This window comes from Ctenocephalides felis, unplaced genomic scaffold (assembly GCF_003426905.1).
Source record: "Ctenocephalides felis isolate EL2017-DRISC unplaced genomic scaffold, ASM342690v1 CF-g0.4_SCAFFOLD_01604, whole genome shotgun sequence".
Classification (NCBI taxonomy): Eukaryota; Metazoa; Arthropoda; class Insecta; order Siphonaptera; family Pulicidae; genus Ctenocephalides; species Ctenocephalides felis.
In genome coordinates this window covers 21,386,067-21,408,195 of record NW_020537758.1, presented here as the reverse complement: position 1 = coordinate 21,408,195, position 22,129 = coordinate 21,386,067, and the positions used below count along the sequence as shown (strand labels likewise).

General features: G+C 29.3%; 1 protein-coding gene and 1 non-coding gene across 2 annotated transcripts; both read right to left on the bottom strand.

The window, feature by feature from the left end:
• Positions 1-1,880: 1,880 nt before the first annotated feature.
• Positions 1,881-14,644, bottom strand: LOC113373516 (proteoglycan Cow-like). The gene is made up of 7 exons (XM_026613810.1): positions 14,640-14,644; positions 13,641-13,786; positions 8,392-8,582; positions 4,870-5,113; positions 2,929-3,183; positions 2,721-2,858; positions 1,881-2,610 (listed from the first exon to the last, which is right to left on the bottom strand). Exons 1-7 carry the CDS (start codon positions 14,642-14,644, stop codon positions 2,456-2,458), a joined length of 1,134 nt encoding a protein of 377 aa, XP_026469595.1. The 3' UTR covers positions 1,881-2,455.
• Trnar-ccu lies at positions 10,620-10,692 on the bottom strand. The gene has a single exon. It is a non-coding gene; the product is annotated as a tRNA-Arg (tRNA).
• Positions 14,645-22,129: the final 7,485 nt, after the last annotated feature.

The window sequence follows — 22,129 nt, the reverse complement described above, 5'->3', positions numbered from 1 at the left end:
ACTGCAAGAACCACAGGTTTAATATCATCACCATCTTAGCAGAAGTCAGCAATTATGGAGAAAGTATTCAGAAATTGATAATTTTTTATATCATAGCTGTTTTTTATAATTATACCTTAAATTCAATTGGCAAACAAAATCACATGGCATGCCAACAACGAAACTACCATATAATTTTATTGCTAATGTACATTTCAAGCAACTTTGAATTTAACATATTTTTCTGATATAATTTTAATTTTTTAAGAAGTTCATTAGATCATTTTGTATTGGGCAGATTTAGTGTTTGTTTATCTGCCTGAATTTATTCAATTTTTATTATGCCCCAGGCTGAACAGGAATTAAATTGAATTAAAATTTCTATTTTTTATATAATTAATTATGTTTTAATTATATGAGCAAATATTTGCAGATTGTTAAAAATAAGTGTTGAAAAATTCAATTATCATTATACGATAACAAAAAATTATCAAAATAAACACTTCTTCCATTTTTACTGTTAATTCCGTGGCTATTAATTAATTAGAGCTAATTATCTGTGTCGTAAAAGTCACAAATTTTTTATGCATTTGATTACTAAATTATTAGGGACATTACTATAACACTAATATTAAAACAATCAAATAAAGTAATAATATACAAGTACCTATATTTATATTTACTTATTCCTATAGTTCATCTTATGAATCTATAAACTAACTCTATAACATTTTATACTAGACATATAAATATTAATATGTTTAGCAAATCTAAGAAGCAAGTAAAAAGCAAATCTAAATTTGTATAGTCCATAAACACAACGAAAATTGTAGTGATAATATTATTAGATTATTAACTGTAAAAGTTAAAACTTTAACAGAAATTATTAAAATAATAAAAACATTAAGATTAATGTGAGAACTAAAATAATACATCTTATATACGTACAAAATGGAATGTAATAACGCTTATATTAATATTTGTAGGCAATAGATTTTAAGAACTAGTGAACGAAATACTCAAATTATTGTAATAGAATAGTATATAAGTGTTTTGCCAGTAATTGGAAGTTTGTTTAAAATCAATTACTCTGCATTAGTAATAATTTTTTAACTGCAAAGGCAATAACAAAAATAATGTTCAGTTTAGATTAGAATCTGGAAGCCAGATTTGAACTTTTTCAGTTTTAAGAATTTATTAAAAATATTTTGAGTAAATCGTTCCCTAGCACTCTTTTAATTAATTGAAGTAGTATAAGAATATGTAAAGAAGTTTTGAAATATCACTACATTTATAATTTCACCTATCGCATTTAATTTGAATATTGCCTACTACACCGTTTTCATCGTAATATGTTTATTATGAATATAAAAATTAATATATGCACTTATCTGTAGCTAAGAATATGCAAAATTTAAAAATATTTACTTACATATGTATATATGAATACATCGTGAATCATATGGCATAATATTCGAAATCTGTATCAAATATTATCACACAAACCTTAAGGTCAGTAAATAGACATTGACGGTAATTATGATTAACAAGATTGGAATATGGAATTTCATCTAAAGTTTAGGTTAATGAAGTCATTATTTATTTAGGTTAATAGAAAATATTATTGTTGAGCTTATTTTTATTTTGTTTGTGATTAATGGTGAAAGTATTGTTAGTTGGATGTATGTAAATGCGAATATATTTCTCACAACGCATTTGTGAAATGAAATAATACCATATTTTAGACACACAGCTTGTAATGCTTTAAATTGCTAAAATTATAAATAAAAAATGCTTAGGTAATACAATATTTCGAAAAGCGTTATTAAAATTAAGTACGATTTGAATACGAAAAACAAATTTATATTGTGAGCATCAAAATCTTTTGATTTACTGGCAGTTTAATTCAATAATCACGTTGATCAAATCATAATAAGTTGAAAATGCAAATGCTGGGATATAAAGAAAGCTGTGCGTTTAATATGCTTTTTAACATTAATAGAGACACATAGTAAATTAGTTGATTGAAATCAGTCTTGATTAAATTGCATACAGACACAAATAAATCTGGTGAATTAATCGAGAATAGACACTTTTAAGGCGTTGAGTATTTTACATTTATTTATAATATTAATTCGGTTTTCTGATAATGAAGAACGTTATTGTTTATTGCATTTTCGGTGCATAAATTTAAACATACCCTCGATCACTATTTTTATATTTTACTGTCTATCAAATTTTCCCTCATCGATAAGTTTTATAAAATTGAGAACTTTATTACAGTTTTACGATCAAATTTTATTAATCCGTATGCAATTAAACCAAGACTTTCATCTTTTCCCGAAGCCGTTGTGCGATTTATATAGAAAACAAAATTTTTAAATGAAAACATATGATCACAAATATTCACATATTTCTCAACTTTTCAGTAAACGAATTTTATAAATTCAATTTATTATTAAAACCAATGAATGAATTAAAAGTCAAGCGGCTGATCTGCGCTGCCCTCTGATCCTTCGGCGTCGTCACCATCGTCCTCGTCGTCGTCCTCGTTGAGGGACTCGTCGACCAGAGGCGCCGACGAAGAACTTGCTTTGTTCAAAACGGCCTCTGTGGAATCGGTCTTACGTTCTAATGAGTGTAATAAGAGAAATATATGGTAATATGGAAATAAACACAGATCTATGAATTAACATGCTTTTTTAATATACCTACAACGAATTTAATCTTCAAAAACTCACCACAATCTGGTTTTCCCCGTGTGCGCGTGTTCGCAAACTCTACGCCGTGTTTGTCGACGCACCAGCACAGGCCCACCGACGAATGGCATTGTGTGCTCTTATAAAAGCCTTGTTCATCGCAATCGGGTGAATATGCACCTAAAAAAAATATTTTCGTATAATCATAATTAAGCCAATTATCTATTACTAAATTATCTATTATTTTTACCCAACATCTCTGCCACAGCTCGCCTTTTGACGGCAGCGCAAGGTCTATCAGCCCTCTCGAAACATCTGCACCACTCGGAGGGGCTCACATTGCCCCCTTCACCAGAGCATCTCTCTAAGAAGGGTCTGATGCAACGTTCGCTGCGATCATGCTCCAGGTCGTATAATTCTTGAACTGATAATATAGAATCGCCATCCAGATCCAAATGACCGAACATCCATCTTGCTTCGGATTTACAACCGCTTGGGAATCGAGCTGGAAAAATAATAATAATAATAGAAATATGTACCACATAAAAGTTAATTCATTCATAATCATTATCATAATTCATTATATTTATTAATAGGATCAGATTTCACTATAAGTTGACATAGTCATTACAATTTAATAGTATAAGTAATAATAAACTAAGAGTACCAATGGTAGATCCTAGAAGTCCTCGTATGGTTTTAGACGATCCTAAACGTTAATTTAGCATACAGATTTCAAAAATTCTAAATTGTAGCTAATAAGTACTTAAAAGTCTAAACTTTCTTAGTCTTACTTTTTGACTCCGAAAGTTATAAGTACAAGTTTTGATAAAAACAATGCTTTTATTCATAAAGTTGGCAGTAAATGACATGAAATATTATATGAATAGTTTAACTACTCATTGTAAGATGAAAAACCGGTACAAATTATTTATTAACGTTTATGAGAGTAGAGATATGCTATTATTTGTATCGATCTTGAAATAAAATAAAAAGATTGGCAATAATTCCATCTAAAACTGTATATGGCCACAGTACCATTGTAGATATTTAGATTTTGTTTCCACGTGTTAAGGGGCACAACTAGTGTAACCGCCTAAAAAAAGGTGATTTTTGGGAATTTATATTAAAAAAAAACTATTTTATCAATCATTTCAAAATTTTAAGAATATATTTACACATGTTTTAAGAATACATAGTAAAATTTTTGAAGAAAAAAATTAAATATTTTTTAAGTTATCGTCAATCTCCAAAGGGGCGACAAAAAAAGGCCCTTAACTGCTGCAGTGATCCCCGGCCTTCTACGTGGATGAAATTAAAAAAAAAATCTCGTTAAACTAGATAATATTGTCTGTAAAATGAACTACGATAAAGAAAAATAATCAAAAATTGACAAAATGACTGCGTTTTTTTTTTAAAAAGTCGAATTTTACCCAAAATTTTGGACGTTTTTGGACTGCCAAAATTCGATTTTTGATCCGATCAAAAAATCGATAGTTCATTTTACGGAGAATTATATATAGAACATGTAAAAAAAATCGATAGTGATCGGATCATTTGTTTTTGAGTAATCGCTGCAGCAAATTCGAAAAATGCTGTTTCGAGAAAAACGCGTTTAAAGATTAAATGATCGTTATACTATATACTATATATATACTCTTTAAATGGCTATGACTCAAAAACTATTTAAGATATCGATTTAAAATTTTGGTATGTTATTTTTAAAGGTATAACCTATCGAAATATGGAAAAATCGAAAATTCGATTTTTTGAAAATTTCACACTAGTTGTGCCCCTTAAAATTACAACAATAAATCCGAAGCCTCAGGTAGATTTATATATATAACTCCAAAGTTGGTATCATTTTTTTTTATTATTTTGATGTCGTAATGATGTGCTCGATGGCTTGCAATAGCAAACCCTGGCATGTTAGAATCTACCAATCTGACTGAAGTGCAATTAAAATGAAAAAGTTGCTAATAAAACTTATGTTTATATACTTTTAAGTGAAGAGACTGTTATAGCTTACATCTATACCCCACCTTACCCTGCAGTAAGTTAAAAAAATAGAGAAGTTACTTTGATTATAAATTTTAGACTAGGCATGCAAAATCAAAATGTTTTGAAAACGACACCTGTGAGAAAAAAAAAATAAAATGTAGAGTATTTACCGATATTATATTGTAATTACCTTTCGATTTATTATGGGTTCGTCGTTTCTTAGAATCAGCCATGACCACCGAGAACCAATCCAAGAGTCTATTGCCCATCGACTGAAGAGCAGAGGCGGAACAGACAACTCCATTATTTCCGTTGGGATTCGTGTTTGAATTTCCGTTAGTGGGAATTTGATTTCTGTTAGTTTTCAAGTCAAGAGTAGCATCGTTGAAGCCACGCTGCCTATCCTTGTCTTCGGAGAAAATCATGTTGTTATCCTAGAAATAAATATCTTAATTAGATGTCATATTCTATTTATCAAGTATTTGAGGAGTTGAGAGCAAGAAGATTGCAAGTGACTAACGGTTTTGCATTTGGCTGCAAAAATGCATTATAAATTAAAACATAACACAAAAGGTAAATTGCCCAAGTTTTTAAATAAATGCATAAATACTATTAATTATTTCTGCACGATGGTAGTGGAAATCCAGCAGATAAAGTAAGAAATTACGAGAAATAAGTTTCAAAAATAAATTTAAACTATACAGATTCTTAGAATATTTTGAAAAAATGCAATTGCGCAAAAAACAAGAAGATTTGAATATAAAAACAAGTTTTTAAAATTTGCTTATGCAAATTACCAACCGTGTTTTTTCTCTTGACTCATAACAAAGTTGAGCTTTTCAGCTTTCCACATGATTTAAGTAAAGTTTATTTTCGTATGCTTGTATTCTTGATGGCGTGTGATAAAAATCAACCTTGAAACAATATTTTTATAAAGTGTATAGGCAAAAGGATTTTACAACACGTAACTTAGTAATCTAATATTCTCAACCTTTGATTTTATCAGTTATTTATGATTTATATAACCTACAGTTCACATTCGATTAGTAAACATAGCGAATGTGAAAAGCTAAATTTAATAATGATTTTATGTACGATTTTATCAACAAAGAAATGAATAAATTATATGAAGAATTATAAAAATAATTTCAGCTTTTTGATAGTACTTATATCATTTGTACGACTTACAGCTTACATGTGGCTGGAGTAATAAGAACCACCTGAATTTTTACACTGACAAATAAATAAAATAAGTTGAAAAGGCAATTTTACAAAAATTTAATTAAGTTAATAGTTATTCCAGCTCTGACGATGAAAGCTCCTGACGAAGTTGCTTATGATGGTTATATGGAGTGTGATCTTTGTATAAGATATACCAATGAAATTTGCATTTTAAGTAGAAGTTGCATATATATTTATCAAAGTAAAGTATTTATATATAGTAAAACATTTACCAAAATTCTTCAAAAATTATTAAGGGAAACAACACAATAAGCCAAAAAGTTAAATATTGTTTCAAAATTATTTTCCTTTACATAGCATGTGGAGATCCATCCCCTTACCACAATTAGTTGCAATACAATGAGCTATTAAATAGCTACATTTACCAAATATACGACCCAAACTTCTTATCGATAATAATTCGTAGTATTATATATGGAAAGTTCTATTGGACTGAATGGGCTTAAAGTTTCTCAACGCGATAATGGAATATTCAAAAGAGAATTAATAGTTATGACTTCGATGTAACTTCGGAATAACTTGCGTTATTGTTGCTGACTTCTGCAAAACTTAGAATTAAGGTTCCGACAAAATACGAAATAAAATAATGAGCCGCCAACTAATTATATTAATAAATAGCTTTTGGAATGATTTTGCAACAAACTTTAAGTGAAGTAATAATAATGGTAATGAAAACAATATTAATCCAGAAGCGTATAATGAAGGGTGAATTAAAGTTTCAACAAATAAAGTGAGCATTATGTATTGAAGTTGGAATTGATTACGTGAAGTTAAAAAGTTTAAAAAGATCAAGTAGAATCTAACCTACTAGAGTCTATATTAGTGTTTTTATTAACAAATTTTACTCCATTTGAATATGATGTCAAATTAAAATCGTGGACTACTAATAGGAAAGAGGTACAATTTGGAAATATTTTGGTTTTAAAAATATGTTAATTGAGAATTAATACTCAAAATAAAAAAAAATAGATTTGGAATATATGCATTTTTTCAAATCTCAGAATAGTATACTTTTACAAAAGCTTTCGAAAATTTCATCATTTAGTAGTTTGTTTGATATGCATTGTTTTACCTCTATGGGAGTAATTTTTTTAAGAAATTTTCATATTAGGTACTAAACTTAACTATATAATATAAACAAGATTCAAATATACCTACTACTAGTCAAACCTACAGATAAGATAATGGAAATAAGTATCTAAAATACTGGCTTCTAAAATAATGACTCCGAATTATCGAATAATTAAAACTAATTAAACATTTTGTCATAGAAAGCAGATGCAACTGTATTTGAACTTCCAGCCAAATAAAGACCAACGTATTTTATTTGAATATAGATTCTTTTAGTCAGATTGATGTTCTGTTTTGTAAATCTATAGTTTTAGAATAAAAATATTCATGAAAACATATTCATGATTTGAGATGATCTCTAAAACGACTCCAAAATATATTTTTTCCTATCTCACTATAGTGTATATATTAAAAAAATTATTGAAAAAAAAGACATACAAATTTTCATATTACTTCTACACTAAACTGTATTGGTTTGCTTAAAATCAACCTGAGAAATAATATATCTAAAGCCATTGGCAAAAACCATAACAGCAATTTTCAACTCGTCTTGAAATGCTACAAAACGACTTGTATACAATGATATAAAAATCAGAACTGTATATGGAACAAAACAAAAACGAGTCCGGAAATACAAAAATAACTTGGAAAATCATCGAAATCATAGATAGACGATATCTTACGATATAAATAAAGCAAACCAAGAAATAATGGCCATTGGGCAGTGGTAGTAAACAATATTAAGTGTCAGACTTTATTTTGATATTTACAAAAAAATTATATTTCTAATTGATGAAATACAAAAAAAATGAAGGGCATTCTGATCACCAAACTCTGATACATATGAATTAAGACTTAAAAATCAATGATAATTAAATTAACGCACTAGTTTATAAGTAATGCATTAAGCATATGATGGATATATCCTATATCTATGAATTGTGTAAATATGAAAAGAATAGTGGTTGACCACTGGGTTGTCCTAATGTAACAAATACCAGCTATAGAATGTATGTTGGCTACAAATTAGCCGTTGAGAAAAGTAGAGTAGAAGTTTATTTATAAGCTAAATTACTTAAGTTTGATGTTGTGATCGGAACGAATTAAAAATATATGAGAGTAAGATTTTTTCGCTTTGAGAGTATTTTCCGTAGAACTGACTCTTCTGTATGAGACAGCAAGACGCCCAAGTATGTGTTACACAAGTTTTTCCAAACGTTATCATTAGAAACATTTTCAAAAATTAGAAAATAAAGAAAAATCTGAAGAACTAAATATTACAACAACAGAATAAAATTCTCAATAAATTAACTCATATTGGTAAATTTAGAAGCATCGGTTGACACACTCGATGTACTCTATAACTTGAAAAAATATGATTTTTTTTAATCATCCTTACCTTGTTATATTTGGTGTATTTAATATATTTGTAGTGTTTGTTTTCGAATTTGAAATCCTCAGGTGTGAACGTATATTGAGCAGTTTTCTTCGAACGGGCATCTTTATCGATGGTGTTCTTGTACTTCGTCATAAAATTGTTGATGCGTTCCGCTTGGCGTTGCTTTTTGCGCAGATGAGCATCCGTTGTGTCTGAGAAAATACAATGTTACAAAACATGATATATTGATTTATCAGTGAAAAGGTTTGATACAATTTGGAAAAGTAATTGATACAATGAAATGCTAAAATATTATCTGATGAGATTTTCATCCTGCCTCACCACTTAATAACTAAGTAAGATGAAATTATTTTCTTCGGGTGGCACGAAATATAAGAGAGCAATTCCACTGGCCACATTTAGGTTATACCGTTATGCAATTTTAGATAAGTTTAACATAAGATAGTTATTTGATTTCTTGAAATTGAAGCAAATTAATTCATTTTACAATAATTGTGAGTTAAAAGTAAAATCTTATCCAAAAATAAGCCTAATAATTTGATAGAAAAAATAATGCTAATAGATAAAAATGAGTTATGTCTTAAGCATGTTTTCACACATTTTGTATTCATAAGAATATTTCATTTTAGCCATAATTACATATAGAATTTATAATTTTATGATTTAATTTTGATTATCAGAGCATCATAATGAAATCAATTCAAAACAAGTGTTGGGTTCTTTAAATATTGTATTTAGTAATTGCACTTATAGTTTTATTTTATTGCATACTTCTGTTAATTACATTAACTTTAATTAATTATTTCACTGGCAATAAATAGGAAATCCTAATTATATGAAAAAAAAAATATCTGTATTTTCAGCAAAACATGACATAATTTGTTTTATGTGAATTTTAAAATTAATGACGTAATGCCTAAGTTTAAATGTCTCTTACAAGATATATTAGAAGTAGATGCTAAAGCAAAGTTTTAATGAAATTTAATTTAATAAGATTTGTGTTCTTGGTTTGAGATTAAATTAAACTACATAGATTTTAATATAACAGGATTATGATATTAGAATATTCGAAAGCATGTGTACGTACATAACTTGTACATAAAGGAAATGCATTTATGCACTATATTCATGCATTTATGCCCTATATTCAGAAGCAGAGTTTTCAAATGTTTGCATAAAATAATAATTATTATCTAAAAACAATATTTTTATGTACGTATCAAATAAATAAATAGACTAAACTAGATAGTGGCATTTTGCACTAAGATTAGTTTCATAAACTTCCCAATCAATGAGAGATCTAGGTTGAGATCAAAAACTTTTTAAAATGTGACGATAAACATTGTGTAACATTTTCAACTTTTTTTGATTTTGAAAGTAAAGATTTTCCGTTTCATTAAAAACTAGTCAGATCGATTTCTAATTGATATCAAAACTTAAAATTTTTTTTATAATTCAGCTACTTTTGGTAGACCTGTAATATTTTAGAATATCAATATGTAGAACTTATTAAAATCATCAAAAAAGGTTTAACACTTAATAGTGAAGAAACGGCCCAGCCGATCTTTCTCGTAAAACTAATCATCGAGAGTACTCATCGAGTTTTATCAAATGGATTTTAAGTTATTGGAATCAGTAGAGCCATAGAGTAAATCAAGAAATCATCCAGGGCGACAAACGATTCAGAATGGCTTGAAACGACAAGAAAACATGAAAGTAGCAGATCAGATTTCCTAGCAAAAACATAAACTTTTTCGAAAAGTAAACAAGGTGAAAATTTAAAAAATCTTATTTACAAATTTAGATTTTTTAACTAGAATATAACTGATGCTAAAATCATAAATAAAGCTATAAATAAATATTAAAAATAGTAATATGGTTTCTTTTTTAATATTGCAAGTCATCTAAACAAAGTTATACGAGCAATTTGACTTTGCTTTGATGATATTTCAAAAAGCTATTAATCTATTAATCTCTAATCATTAAATTATAATAAATAATATTATAAATTATTTAAATTTGTAAAAAAATTAACACATCAAGAAGAGAATCGACAGTATATTAGAGAAGTTGTAATAAAAATTCATACGAATGAAACGAATGAAATTTAATTTTTGTTATTCGGCACCTGAAATAATATTTTATTTTAATTTTTAACAACAAATTAAATAATTTAAAGGCAAAATAGTTAAAATTACTTCAATTTAGAATAAAAAAAAATATTTTCGTACCCCTGGTGGGACTCGAACCCACAGTCCCCGGCTTAGGAGGCCGATGCCTTATCCATTAGGCCACAGGGGCTATGAGAAGAGACGCACAAACAGACGTATGAATATGGAATCGGCGTAGTTTATTTCTTTTTGTTTCAAGCACTATATGCGATTAAGTAATATAAATCTATATTTGAATTGACTAAATAACATAGCTATTATTTCGTGAATTTTTTTTTAAATTTAAAATAAGTCATTGGATCTGTTTGCCGCCTGGCTGTCCCATTTTTACCCAAACTTTTGGGTAAAAAGGGACGGATTACAAGTTTTAGAAAAATAGTAAAAAACACATTTTTATAATTAGGAAATAACTGGGAATTTTTTTGAACATAGTTCGATAGTTGACTGTTTGATTTGTGTTATGTGTTTTGATGTAATTTATTTGACTTAGTAAGTATAATTACTTAAAGCCAAACTGGACCTTTGTGCCCTGTCCAACCCTATTTTTTGAGATGCAATAAGTTTAGTGCATCAAATATTAAACAACTTTAGAACCTTTATTCTAAACGATAATATAGGTACACGTTTCAACTATTTATAGCATATTTACTCTTGACAGAACATTACTCCTCATGTCTTTGTGAGCATGTGGCAAAAATGAGTGCGGTGCATGAAGTATACGGTTAAGGGCAAAATGCAATGCTATAATATTCATAAAACTGCTCCAGTAGAACGTGTACCTTATGCAAATACAAAATATATTGGACACTAGCAAACACAGAATCTTCAAATGGCAAAATATATGAAAGCGGTAAAGTACACTTTTACGATATTTGTCGGTCCATTTCGAATATTTTTATTGTCATCATTGCTCTGATAATATATATAAAATACATTCGATATTTGATGGACTATGTGGTGTAAGGCATCATGCTTTGAAATTAATTGCTAAAACTTCCCGTATCGAATTAAAACATTGGAAATATGAATTATTTTCGATATTCAAAACAAAAAAAAAATTGAAATATTTTTTCCAAAAACAATCGTTGCGTCTACACAAGCAGAAAGTTTTTTTGAATCATTCAAATCGAATGCTTTGTTGGGCGCCGAATAGCTCTTTTCTTCATCAACCAATTTCGTTAGATGTTATAGTAATATCATAATAATTTCAAATTAAACACAATATTTTTCATGAATACTTTTTATTTTTCCCGTTCATTAATACTCTGAGATGCTGTCGTCTATACGAAAATTACACAACTGAGCAACTTAAAATTCCATTTTGGCTTTATATAACCTTTTATTTAGAAGAGGGGCTTTACTCCTTTAGGATATGATAAACTAAATTCATTTATATGTGTGAGTGCAAATTATGTGATTCACCGATCGAAATTCATAGGAATTAATGTGTCGTATGCAGAGAATCACGTACGCATTAAGAAAAAGTTCATGGATCCCATTTCTGATTATAATACTTTTGTTACTCGATATGACTTAATACAATGTAACAAGTTCTTGGGATGAATACAATGTTGAGAAACTGAGAATTGAATATATGCGTAGCTTATATTATAGTTAGTAATATATTAGTTATAGTTAAACCATTGGGTCACAACAGCTTATTTCTCTCAAAAACTGCAATTTTTTGCACATTTTGCTCCGTATCTCCGAAACGGCTGGACCTGTTTTTGCCACTTATTTCCAACATTACCAATTAAATGTTTATGGATTATTTTAATCGGATGCTCAGTTTTCTTAAAAACTCGATTTCCATTTTCTGTACTCTTTTTGCTCTGAAGCTTCAAACGATTGCACCAACTTTTGCCAAAAACTAATCAACACATCTCCCTATCAATAGGAATTGAATGCTTTCTGAACCATTCGGAAATTCCTGAAATCGGTTGACCCGTACGCCCGAAAACGTGGACGAAAAATTCATACACACATACACGCACACATCCATTTTTTCTAAGGTATGCCAAAATGTTCAGAAATATTTGAGAGGGAATATTCAGTTCTATAAAACATAGATTGAGAATATCACATCAATATTTTCTACATATGTTTAATTTTAATTAATTTAATAATATTTACTTGTTCATAAGTTAGAGTATGACACTATTAATTTAATTGAAAGTAACTAAGAATTAGGTGCATGTGGAATAAGATAGATTTATATTTATATAGAGTTGAAATCGCAATCAAATGCTCCTACCTTTGACCTAATTTTCCAAACTTTATAAGAGAATTTAGGTTACCAAATATGTTCTCAAGTAAATCCTACAGATATTAGGAATGTCTTATTTTTTCTTTGTTGATAGAATGTAATAGATTCTAAAGACGATTCTACCGTAAAATAGATCAATGTTATGGCAAGGCTATGTTACGTGTATTTTACCTCATATAAAATGGTACTAAACACAAATGGTACTCATATGAAATAATAATAAATGTCAAAAAAATGTTTTCATAGCTGCATCTTTGTGATGTGGCATATTACATATACAACAATATGTGAGTGAAGTTACATTTTATGTATAAAACGATGATCGCACAGTAATTACATAACATTTTGGCAGTATTTAGTACCATTTTGTATGAAAAGTGCTAAGTATTATGGCCTTGCCATAACATTGGTCTATTTTACGATTTTGCTGATTTAGAATCAGCTTCTCTAATGTTTTTCTAAGGAGGCTTGTTAAGTCGTTAAGAAAAGCTAAATTTTGACATAGAAAACCATCAATGTTTTACTGTAATTTTACGAAGAAACGTGATAATGTAATTATCATATTAAAAATCGCATAGTCATCATTTTTTTTTAAATATCAAGTAAATTATATTACAAAAATTTTAATTCTAAAAAAAATATGCATATATAGATGTGAATTGATATGAAATATTAAGTAAATTATATGTAACAAAATTCTATCTTTGCAAGTTTTTACCATCATATATAAATAAAGAATTAAACTTAAACACCCCGATACATATTAGCATTGTAACGGTCATGAATAATTCGAATTGAACATTCGGTCTCACCTTTGCAAGGACAAAATCCTTTGCATGCCACTTTGATTGCCGTCTGATGTATGCAATTGTGATAGTCCAAACGGCAAAGAGAACTATAGGTCCTATTGTCGGCCCCGCAAAGGAATGTAGGCGTCACCACCGGGCAAGGTTTGCAACTGTAATTAAACCATAATTGGATCAGAAAAACGATTATTTACCAAAATAAGACATTAAACTTGTTTGCCAGCTTTTGGAGTAAAAATGACCAGAGGACAAATTTTTAAAAACAGCAAAAAACTCATTACTACATTTATGAATTGACTGGGAGTTTTACTGAACATAGTCAGATAGTTGTTTATTTGATATATGGTATTTGTTGTGATATACTTGGTTTGGTTTTCTCAATATCATTGCTCAAAGATAAAAGACAAAATATGACTAAAAACCAGCAATGCTAGCCTACTTAACTTGATTCTTTGTTAATAATTGGATTGATGTCCTTTTATTATATACGTAATATATAAAACAGTAAATGCACCAATTAGGTCCATAACGAAAACATAACTTTTGATTCTCTATATGCATTCCCAAGCACACAGTGCAAAATCCATATATCCATACATGTATATAGACGATTTTTATCCACAAATAATACTATATATTTTTTCTGTTGATATTAAAAGCACCAGAACGGGAACGACAAAAACAAAATTGCACATTATTCTCCGTTACAATATCAAGACCATAAATACTGACTTTTTCGCCTCATACTATAAATACATAATATCTCTTTTCTAGTACACATTCAATTTCCACACCCGTAACTCATAATTGTATGGAATAAAAAAAGTTCGACCTACTAAACTTCTCAAATCATAGAAAAATCATGTAACTAAAAATAGTGAAATTAGGTCATCCAAGCTTGTATTAGACATAATTGGTTATGAAAATTTTCGTCTGTTCCCTATTTTCACAGTAATGATTCCATTACTTCTGAAGTTTCGATCCAGCAAACTAATGAATTTATACCCCATGGCAGAATTCTCTCGGCAGATATAAAATGAATCATGAATTCAGGACATTGCGTAAGTCATTGAAGTGATACTATGATAGCATAAAGGGTACAATACAATGTCTGTCTCCCACATTATACGAATTCTATAGAATAAGAAATATTTCTTCTAGATGAAAGTTCAGGGCGACGAAATGAATAGCTTCCACTCGTGCCTAGTGGCGTCGTCACCCAGATATGGCAGCAAAGATAGATTTTCTTCGACGATACGAATCAGTAGTACTCAAACATTTTTTTTTGTTTTTTTCTGATGACGATTTCTTAAAAAAAACGGGAATGTCAAAATTGGTTTTTGGCGATTTTTCACTCAAAGACGAAAAAAGATTGGTCGTCGAGTTGAAGAAAGAAATTGTCTACTTTGAACTTTCATTACCAATCGAATAATAAATTCTGATGTCTTTCAAAACTAACAAAATTAAGCAATGCAACTGAATAAATCGCCCTAAATTGGCAAATCAAAATTCCATTATTGACATCACATATCTTTGGCCATCCAGTAAAAATTGCTGGAACTTGATTGGGATTTTCATCCGTTCTGATTACTTTTTGTTTCTATCTATACTAAATTCATTTAGGGTAAATAACTCAATGATTGTGACGGTCTCAAATTGTTCCTAATTCAGTTTTTAGCTAATAAAAACCAGAAGTTTTATGAAAGTGAGATGATGGAAGTGGAGATGGAAGTAAGATGATGATGATGCTTGAAACATGACACAAAGTCATTGTTCAAAAGGAACAGTGAAATAAAACAATTTTTTTAAAAGCCTCATAAAATTCCACGAACTCTAACAATATACAAAAATGTCAAACGTGAATCACACGACTAACAATTGTTACGAAAATAACAACCTGTTTACATTATTATGCTTTATTTTCAAAATATTCCACCTTCCTTTTCAACTTGACAGCAACATATAAATATTAATATGCGCATATAAAGGTATAAAATAAATTTTCCCTCTTTGTGCCATAATTAAGCCTCTGGGCGAGCAGCCTCTCTCAGACGGAATTATTCGAAATCCGTTCTTCTCGTATGATGTTGGAAAGTTAACTCATACGACAAATTCTCGAAATCTTACCCTGGCTTACATTACACGTGTATCGTACCTTCTTTTCGCCAAAAGTTATTATTCAAATGTAACTGCTATGAAATACCTGGCACGGTGGAAAATGATAATATATATTTATGGAAGGATAGAGGACAGATGAATTATGAAAAAAATCTGAATATTTTATCACTGGCTTTTTGAACCTCTTGCAATTTTAATAGCAAATTCTATACTCTTTATAATGTGCATTTAAAGATTTATTAATATTACTTATTTGTTGATTAATTATTATTTTTAAATATTGATAATATTAAGAAATTAAATGTTTTTCACAGTAGATGTATTGTTGCATGATCAAACAGATTTTATATATTTATTTTAACATTATCGACATGAAAGTCATAAATATTTTTCCAATAAAATTTTTAAATATTTTTGATTCTAAAATATTTTTTTCTTAATTATACTAGCAATTAATTCAGTTTTTTAGAGGGCAACATGAAACATAATAATAAACCATTAATGATTATCAAGGGAATTTGTGTGTGTTTATCTCCTCGATAATTTATCGCACAAACGTTATAAACGATCGTAAAACAGTTAAATAAATATCAAAACAAACATTATTTTTGTGACATGCAATTAGTTTGTCTGTGAACAGAATCATTATTTCGTGTGAGTGGATTTTTTCAAATTGCAGTCTCGCGTATCAGTAATTGGTTGTTTGTTCAGAGTGGCAACATCGCGCTTTTTGTGTAAATACGGTAGAATTGATTTAGTGCGGAATCTGAGCGGCTAAAGATCGAAAATTTGCATTTATATTGCATATTTGGTTTATTCATATTTAGTTAAACTCAACAACAAACTTTTTTTGTATGCTATTGGTCATAATTGTAAATATTAAATCCAAATGCGGTTACCGTTAGTCTACAGTTGCCGGGGTTCGGGTTCAAATCAAGTTTGGCCTTTGAAGTTTTTGAGTGATATTGGTCTAATTAATCAACAAATCTATTCAATTAATTTTCAAAGGCACGGTAAACGTAAATTGAATTCATAAGTATGAATTCTGTGAATAATTTTATCAGGTTTAATTAAATTTTGCAAAATTTTAGATAGAATAATAGAAAGAAAATATGGAACTATCACAATATTTAATGAAAAATATACTAAGTAAATCTCTTAGATATTTTACAAAATTCGAACTTTTTCCTGCAAAAATCGATTTGCAATTTTTATTTTTCCTACGCATTTCACGAATGCTTCATTGAACCGTCACTGAAAAGTTCAACATGGAATAAACTTTAATTGTATCTTATAGCATTCAATTTTTGTTGATCAAGTTTTATGCATGAAGAAGTTTATACATCTTGGCTAAAGGTGAATTGCGACTTATTTCAAAATGAAATAGAGAAACTACAAAGTACATAATTAAAATGATTTAACAACATCCTTTTTAAACTTTTCCGGCGAGGGTTCACTTATTCCTAACTTTTGGAAAGTTAATTCGACATGTATCGATGCAACAATTCCGGTTCCAGGTACCCAACTAGTTAAGAAAGTTTAGGGAAGAATTCTAAATACTAGAAGTTTTTAGTTTGTAATGTACGGCAGATAATAAAACTGAATAATTGGTAATCTTTATATAAAAAAATCATTTAACGTATATATGTTGAATGTGCATGCTAAACAGAAACTTGGTCATAGAAGTTCATTGTGTACTTTACAACTATTAGTTTAACTATAGTTAATTCTGATGCTGGTTAGGGATAGAAGCAAAACATTTATGCTCTTGCAACATGTGCTCTATAATAGTTAACAAATATGGTTCAAAACAACATAAAATTTAAACTAATAATGTATGAAATTATGCCTTCAGGCGAATTGCTGAAATAAACTATTTTGTAAATAAATATTAGATACAGAAAATTGAATAAAAAATAAAAGTTTATTTTAAATTTACGAAAAGAGTTTGCTTTTGCCGAAGTAGGTGAACCTGTCTTCCCATCAATACGAATCAATATCCTTTGAACTCAAAGTCGCTTATTAGTTCGAAAAAAAGTATTTGCGATGAATAATCAATATAGGTATTTAAGTGCTTGAATAAAATTAAGCAAGGAGCAATAGATTAAAAAATATAGTACTTTCAGATTATAAATCTTTCTTCAGGTGGAGCACTAATTACAATTAGTTCAATAATACATTAAGTTAATATGGCAATTTTACAAACGCCACAACAATTCAATTAACAATATTAATTACAATTTGGCATTACACGATGATAATTAAACTCAAAAGCCTGCTTGTTCATTTATACTGTAATTCTATTTATACATTGTTTTAGTTTTTTAAGTAAGTCATTTTTACTAACAGTTATTATTTTTTCATTTCAATATATGGTAGGAAAGGGCACAATGGTCCAATTTGTCTTTGAGCCATAATATTGTGAAAACCAAACCAATTATATCAAAACAAATAACACGTAACTATCTGATTATGTTCAGCAAAACTTTTAGCTAATACAATATTGTAGAAATGTGTTTTTTTGCTGTTTTTTAAAAAACAAATTTTTTTTTAGTTTATTTTTTATAGCAAACTGTACACAGTACATTCAGCTATATATTATTACAGATATATAAAAATTTGTCACCTAGTCTTTTTCACCCTATTGGCGGAGTAAAATGGAACGACAGGGAAAATAGAGCCAACGTCTTACTGATAATTTAAAAGAAAATAATAGCTATGTTACGGTACATTTTCAAACAGATATAATACTCTATATTTTATAAAGATTTTATAAAAAAATCAGAATCTAACTTATATTATGATCAGCCATAACATTATCTATTATATAAAAATAAGTCGGGTTTTCCTTCCTGAAGATATAACTCCAGAACGTACAAACCGATTTCGACGATTTTGCATTCGTTGGAAAGGTCTCGGGCTCCGTGAGGTTATAGCAAAAGAAAATTGAAGAAAATTTCAACAAAAAGCAGAAAAATCTTTTTTCACATACAACATCATCTCTGATACTTAGCATGTACTACAAACCATATTTTAAGTAGATGGTGCCGGTAGAAACATTGTTTCACAGCTACTCATTTCCTTTTCAAATAAAACACAAAAAAAATTTTTCATCTTTCTCACGAAACCATCTGTGGCGAAACGGAGTTCGCTGTGAGTTTGCTAGTATCTAATATATTTCAAAATCTACTTTTGTTTCAAGCATATTGATGTACTTGAACCTCCATTAAATTCATATTCTTTTTGCATCATACTGCAACTATTCAGAAACAAAATAAGACAATTAAATACTTTGGTACAACAGTTTTTAGCAATCAGCGCACATTTAATCCTCGAAGGCACTGAATTTAATTATTAGTACACATAATAAGAATTAATATCCGCAACATGTAAAAACATAATAGTACAAGCAAAGTCCAAAGTACTAATTTGATAACAGTTGTATTGCGTTTTGTATTATTCGCAAATGATGTCTGTGAAATAGTGAAAATGTGTTCCGTCCAATTATCAGACAGTCCATACACCTGATGTAATAATAACCGTGGAATAACAAGCGAATTTCGATTACGCGGCGCTATCGCCCCGGAATTACACGCGACTCATGCCGGAGGCGGGCGAGAGCACAATGTGCAGAACTAGACAAAGAGCCGGACTATATTAGGTTCGGTACATGAATATCTAAAGTAATAAATTTGTGTGCTGAATATGGTAAAATATTTATATTTAGTATATTGTGTACGGCCGCTTGTTAAAAATCGATTGGTTGATAGAATGAAAAACCATATAATTTGCAGCAGTACCAGACTGTGAACTTCAAGGTTATTTATGACAATGTAAGATTTAGCTATCTTGACAAATGTCAATATTTTTTTTTTTTTTTTTTTTTTAACTCATTTATTTAGCAATCAGAAATACATTAAGATTCCTATGAGCTAAAATGACAATGTAAGAGCGAAGCCTAAGAAGAGCTCCAATGGGTCTTCTCAGTTTAACAATTGCTATAATAATATTATATTAGACCTAATCTAAGACTAAGTCTAAAGCCATTGTCGTTTCAATCTTCTTATACCATGAGGTTTAGTAGTTTCAACATATAGGGGTTCGAATGTGAGTCCAGTTTGCGTTTGTATTTTCATTGAATTCTTGGAAAGTTAAATGCACCGTTTTCATCTTGAGGTCGCTGTGAATGGTTTCATTTGTTACGTACCATCGAGAATTAAGAATTGTACGTAAAATTTTTGACTGAGTTCTCTGCATTATGGCTATATTAGATTTGTAAGCACATCCCCAGCTCAATTCCGTAAGTCCAGATTGGTTTGATAATTGATTTATATAGCAGCAAATTATTTTCACAGCGAGCTTGACTTTTACGCAGAAGCCAATCAAATTCTTTCATTTTGATCATTATTTTTGCTGCTTTTTTTTTGTTTTTATGTGGCTTTTCCAAGTAATTCTGCTATCTAAATGAAGACCAAGATATTCACTATGTTTGTTTCGGAATCTGGACGTTGTTTAAATAAATTGGAAGACAGTTACCCTCTCTCAGGTAAATGTGTTGAGCTGATTTGGTTCATTTATGCAAATCTTCCATTGGCAAGCCACATTTGTAGTTATTGATATGTCTTGCGTTTGTCGGGAAGCTTGATCAGCACTGTGATTACTACTTAGTATGGCAATTCGTCAGCGAATGTAGCAAGTGTCAGATTTTCAAGTAATGTCAAATATGTGGTAAACAATTTTATTTTTTAAAAAAATTTTTTTAATTATATTTTTAATAGCAATCAGAATACAGTACAATTCTTTAAGCTATTTTGGCTTATATCATTCACTCTTACACAGACACACACAGATATATTATATCGATAGATGGATAATCACTCCAATAAGTAAAATCACCAATACTGTTCATATGTGCAAAAATATGGAAGTGCTAAAAGTCGTAAATATTATCATTGGACAGCTTCTTCTTCAGTCTTCTTGAAATTGGTGTCTCAAGAAGCTGAATGACTATAGAGTTTGAATGATGTTTTAGTTTATGAAAATGTTTGACACTGTTGATTTTTTTAACTCTATTTATAAATTCAATATGAAGATCGTCGTGTAAGGTCTTATTGCTTAAGAAACCATGGAGCATCAGTAATCTGTCTTAATATTTTCGACTGGGCAAGTTGCATTAGCACAATGTTTTATTTGCTTGCACAGCCCCACAATTGCATGCCATAAGTCCATATTGGTTTTATTACCATCTTGTAAATTAGTAGTTTATTTTCAATAAATATAACTGACTTGCGTCCCAGAAACCAGTATAGATCAGTGGTGCGAATTTTTATAGTTTCTAATTTTGCGCGAATATGATCCTTCCACGTCAGTCTGCGATCTACCTGGATATTTGACACAATCAGTATTTGGATTTGCTTAGGCATAAAAATGCACTCCTGGGCATGTTGTCTTGTTCAGTGTAAACGTTAGATGGTTAGACTTGCTCTATTCTCAATTTTTTGTCCAATCCTCTATAACATTTAGATGCCTTTGTAAAAAATCTGTTCACATACACACACATATTTTTTCCAAATTTGGTCTCATTCGATTTAGAATGGCTTGAAACGTCGAGAAAACATAAAATTAGCGAATCCAATTTTTTGATGAAAACAAAAACTCCTTCAAGAAGTAAATTATGCCTTAGATGCATCAGCATGTGTCGATAGTGGTAAACAATAAACCACTTAACTATAGTCCAACGCTTTATACATCCAAAGTTTTCCCAGATTCGTAAAATAGGATCGATATCAGTACCGCACAGAGAATGCTAAACCGACTTTTGCAAAATATTTCTCCGTATCTCATATGTAGAATACATATTCGAATTCATTTGTTTATATGGCAGTCGTTCAGATTTATGACTTAGAATTCCTGATCGTAGCTATTGCTATGTTTATGGGATGAAATGATAGAAGTATTCCGTATTCCTGAGGGCAGACAACCGTATCTTCTTACACGCATATGAAATATAAGAATAAATAAGATATTGAATGTCGATCTCTCTGATGTTGTTTTATATTACGAATATATTATTTCAAAAATTGACTAATTGACTGAAAATTCCTTACAAGAATCTGTGATCTAATAAAAAGAACTATTTATAAGTAAAAAGCATGAAAATAGCAAGATATACATAAGGTTTCAGTGGATATATGAGAACTGAAAAAGACTTTATAAATAAACTATAACATATCGTGGTCTATCTGAAATGATTAAATTAATATAAATCATAACAGAAATTGATAAATTTACTACTTTAAAAGAAAAAGTTTATGGTTTCGCTTTCGTTTAAGATCCCATTCGCCAATTTTATATTGTCTCGATGTTTCAAGTTGTTC

Coding starts and splice junctions, on each gene's coding strand:
- LOC113373516 (XM_026613810.1), bottom strand. Junction 8,583..13,640: donor AGGATTTTGTCCTTGCAAAG/GTGAGACCGAAT, acceptor GTATTTTCTCAG/ACACAACGGATGCTCATCTG. Junction 5,114..8,391: donor AATACACCAAATATAACAAG/GTAAGGATGATT, acceptor ATTTATTTCTAG/GATAACAACATGATTTTCTC.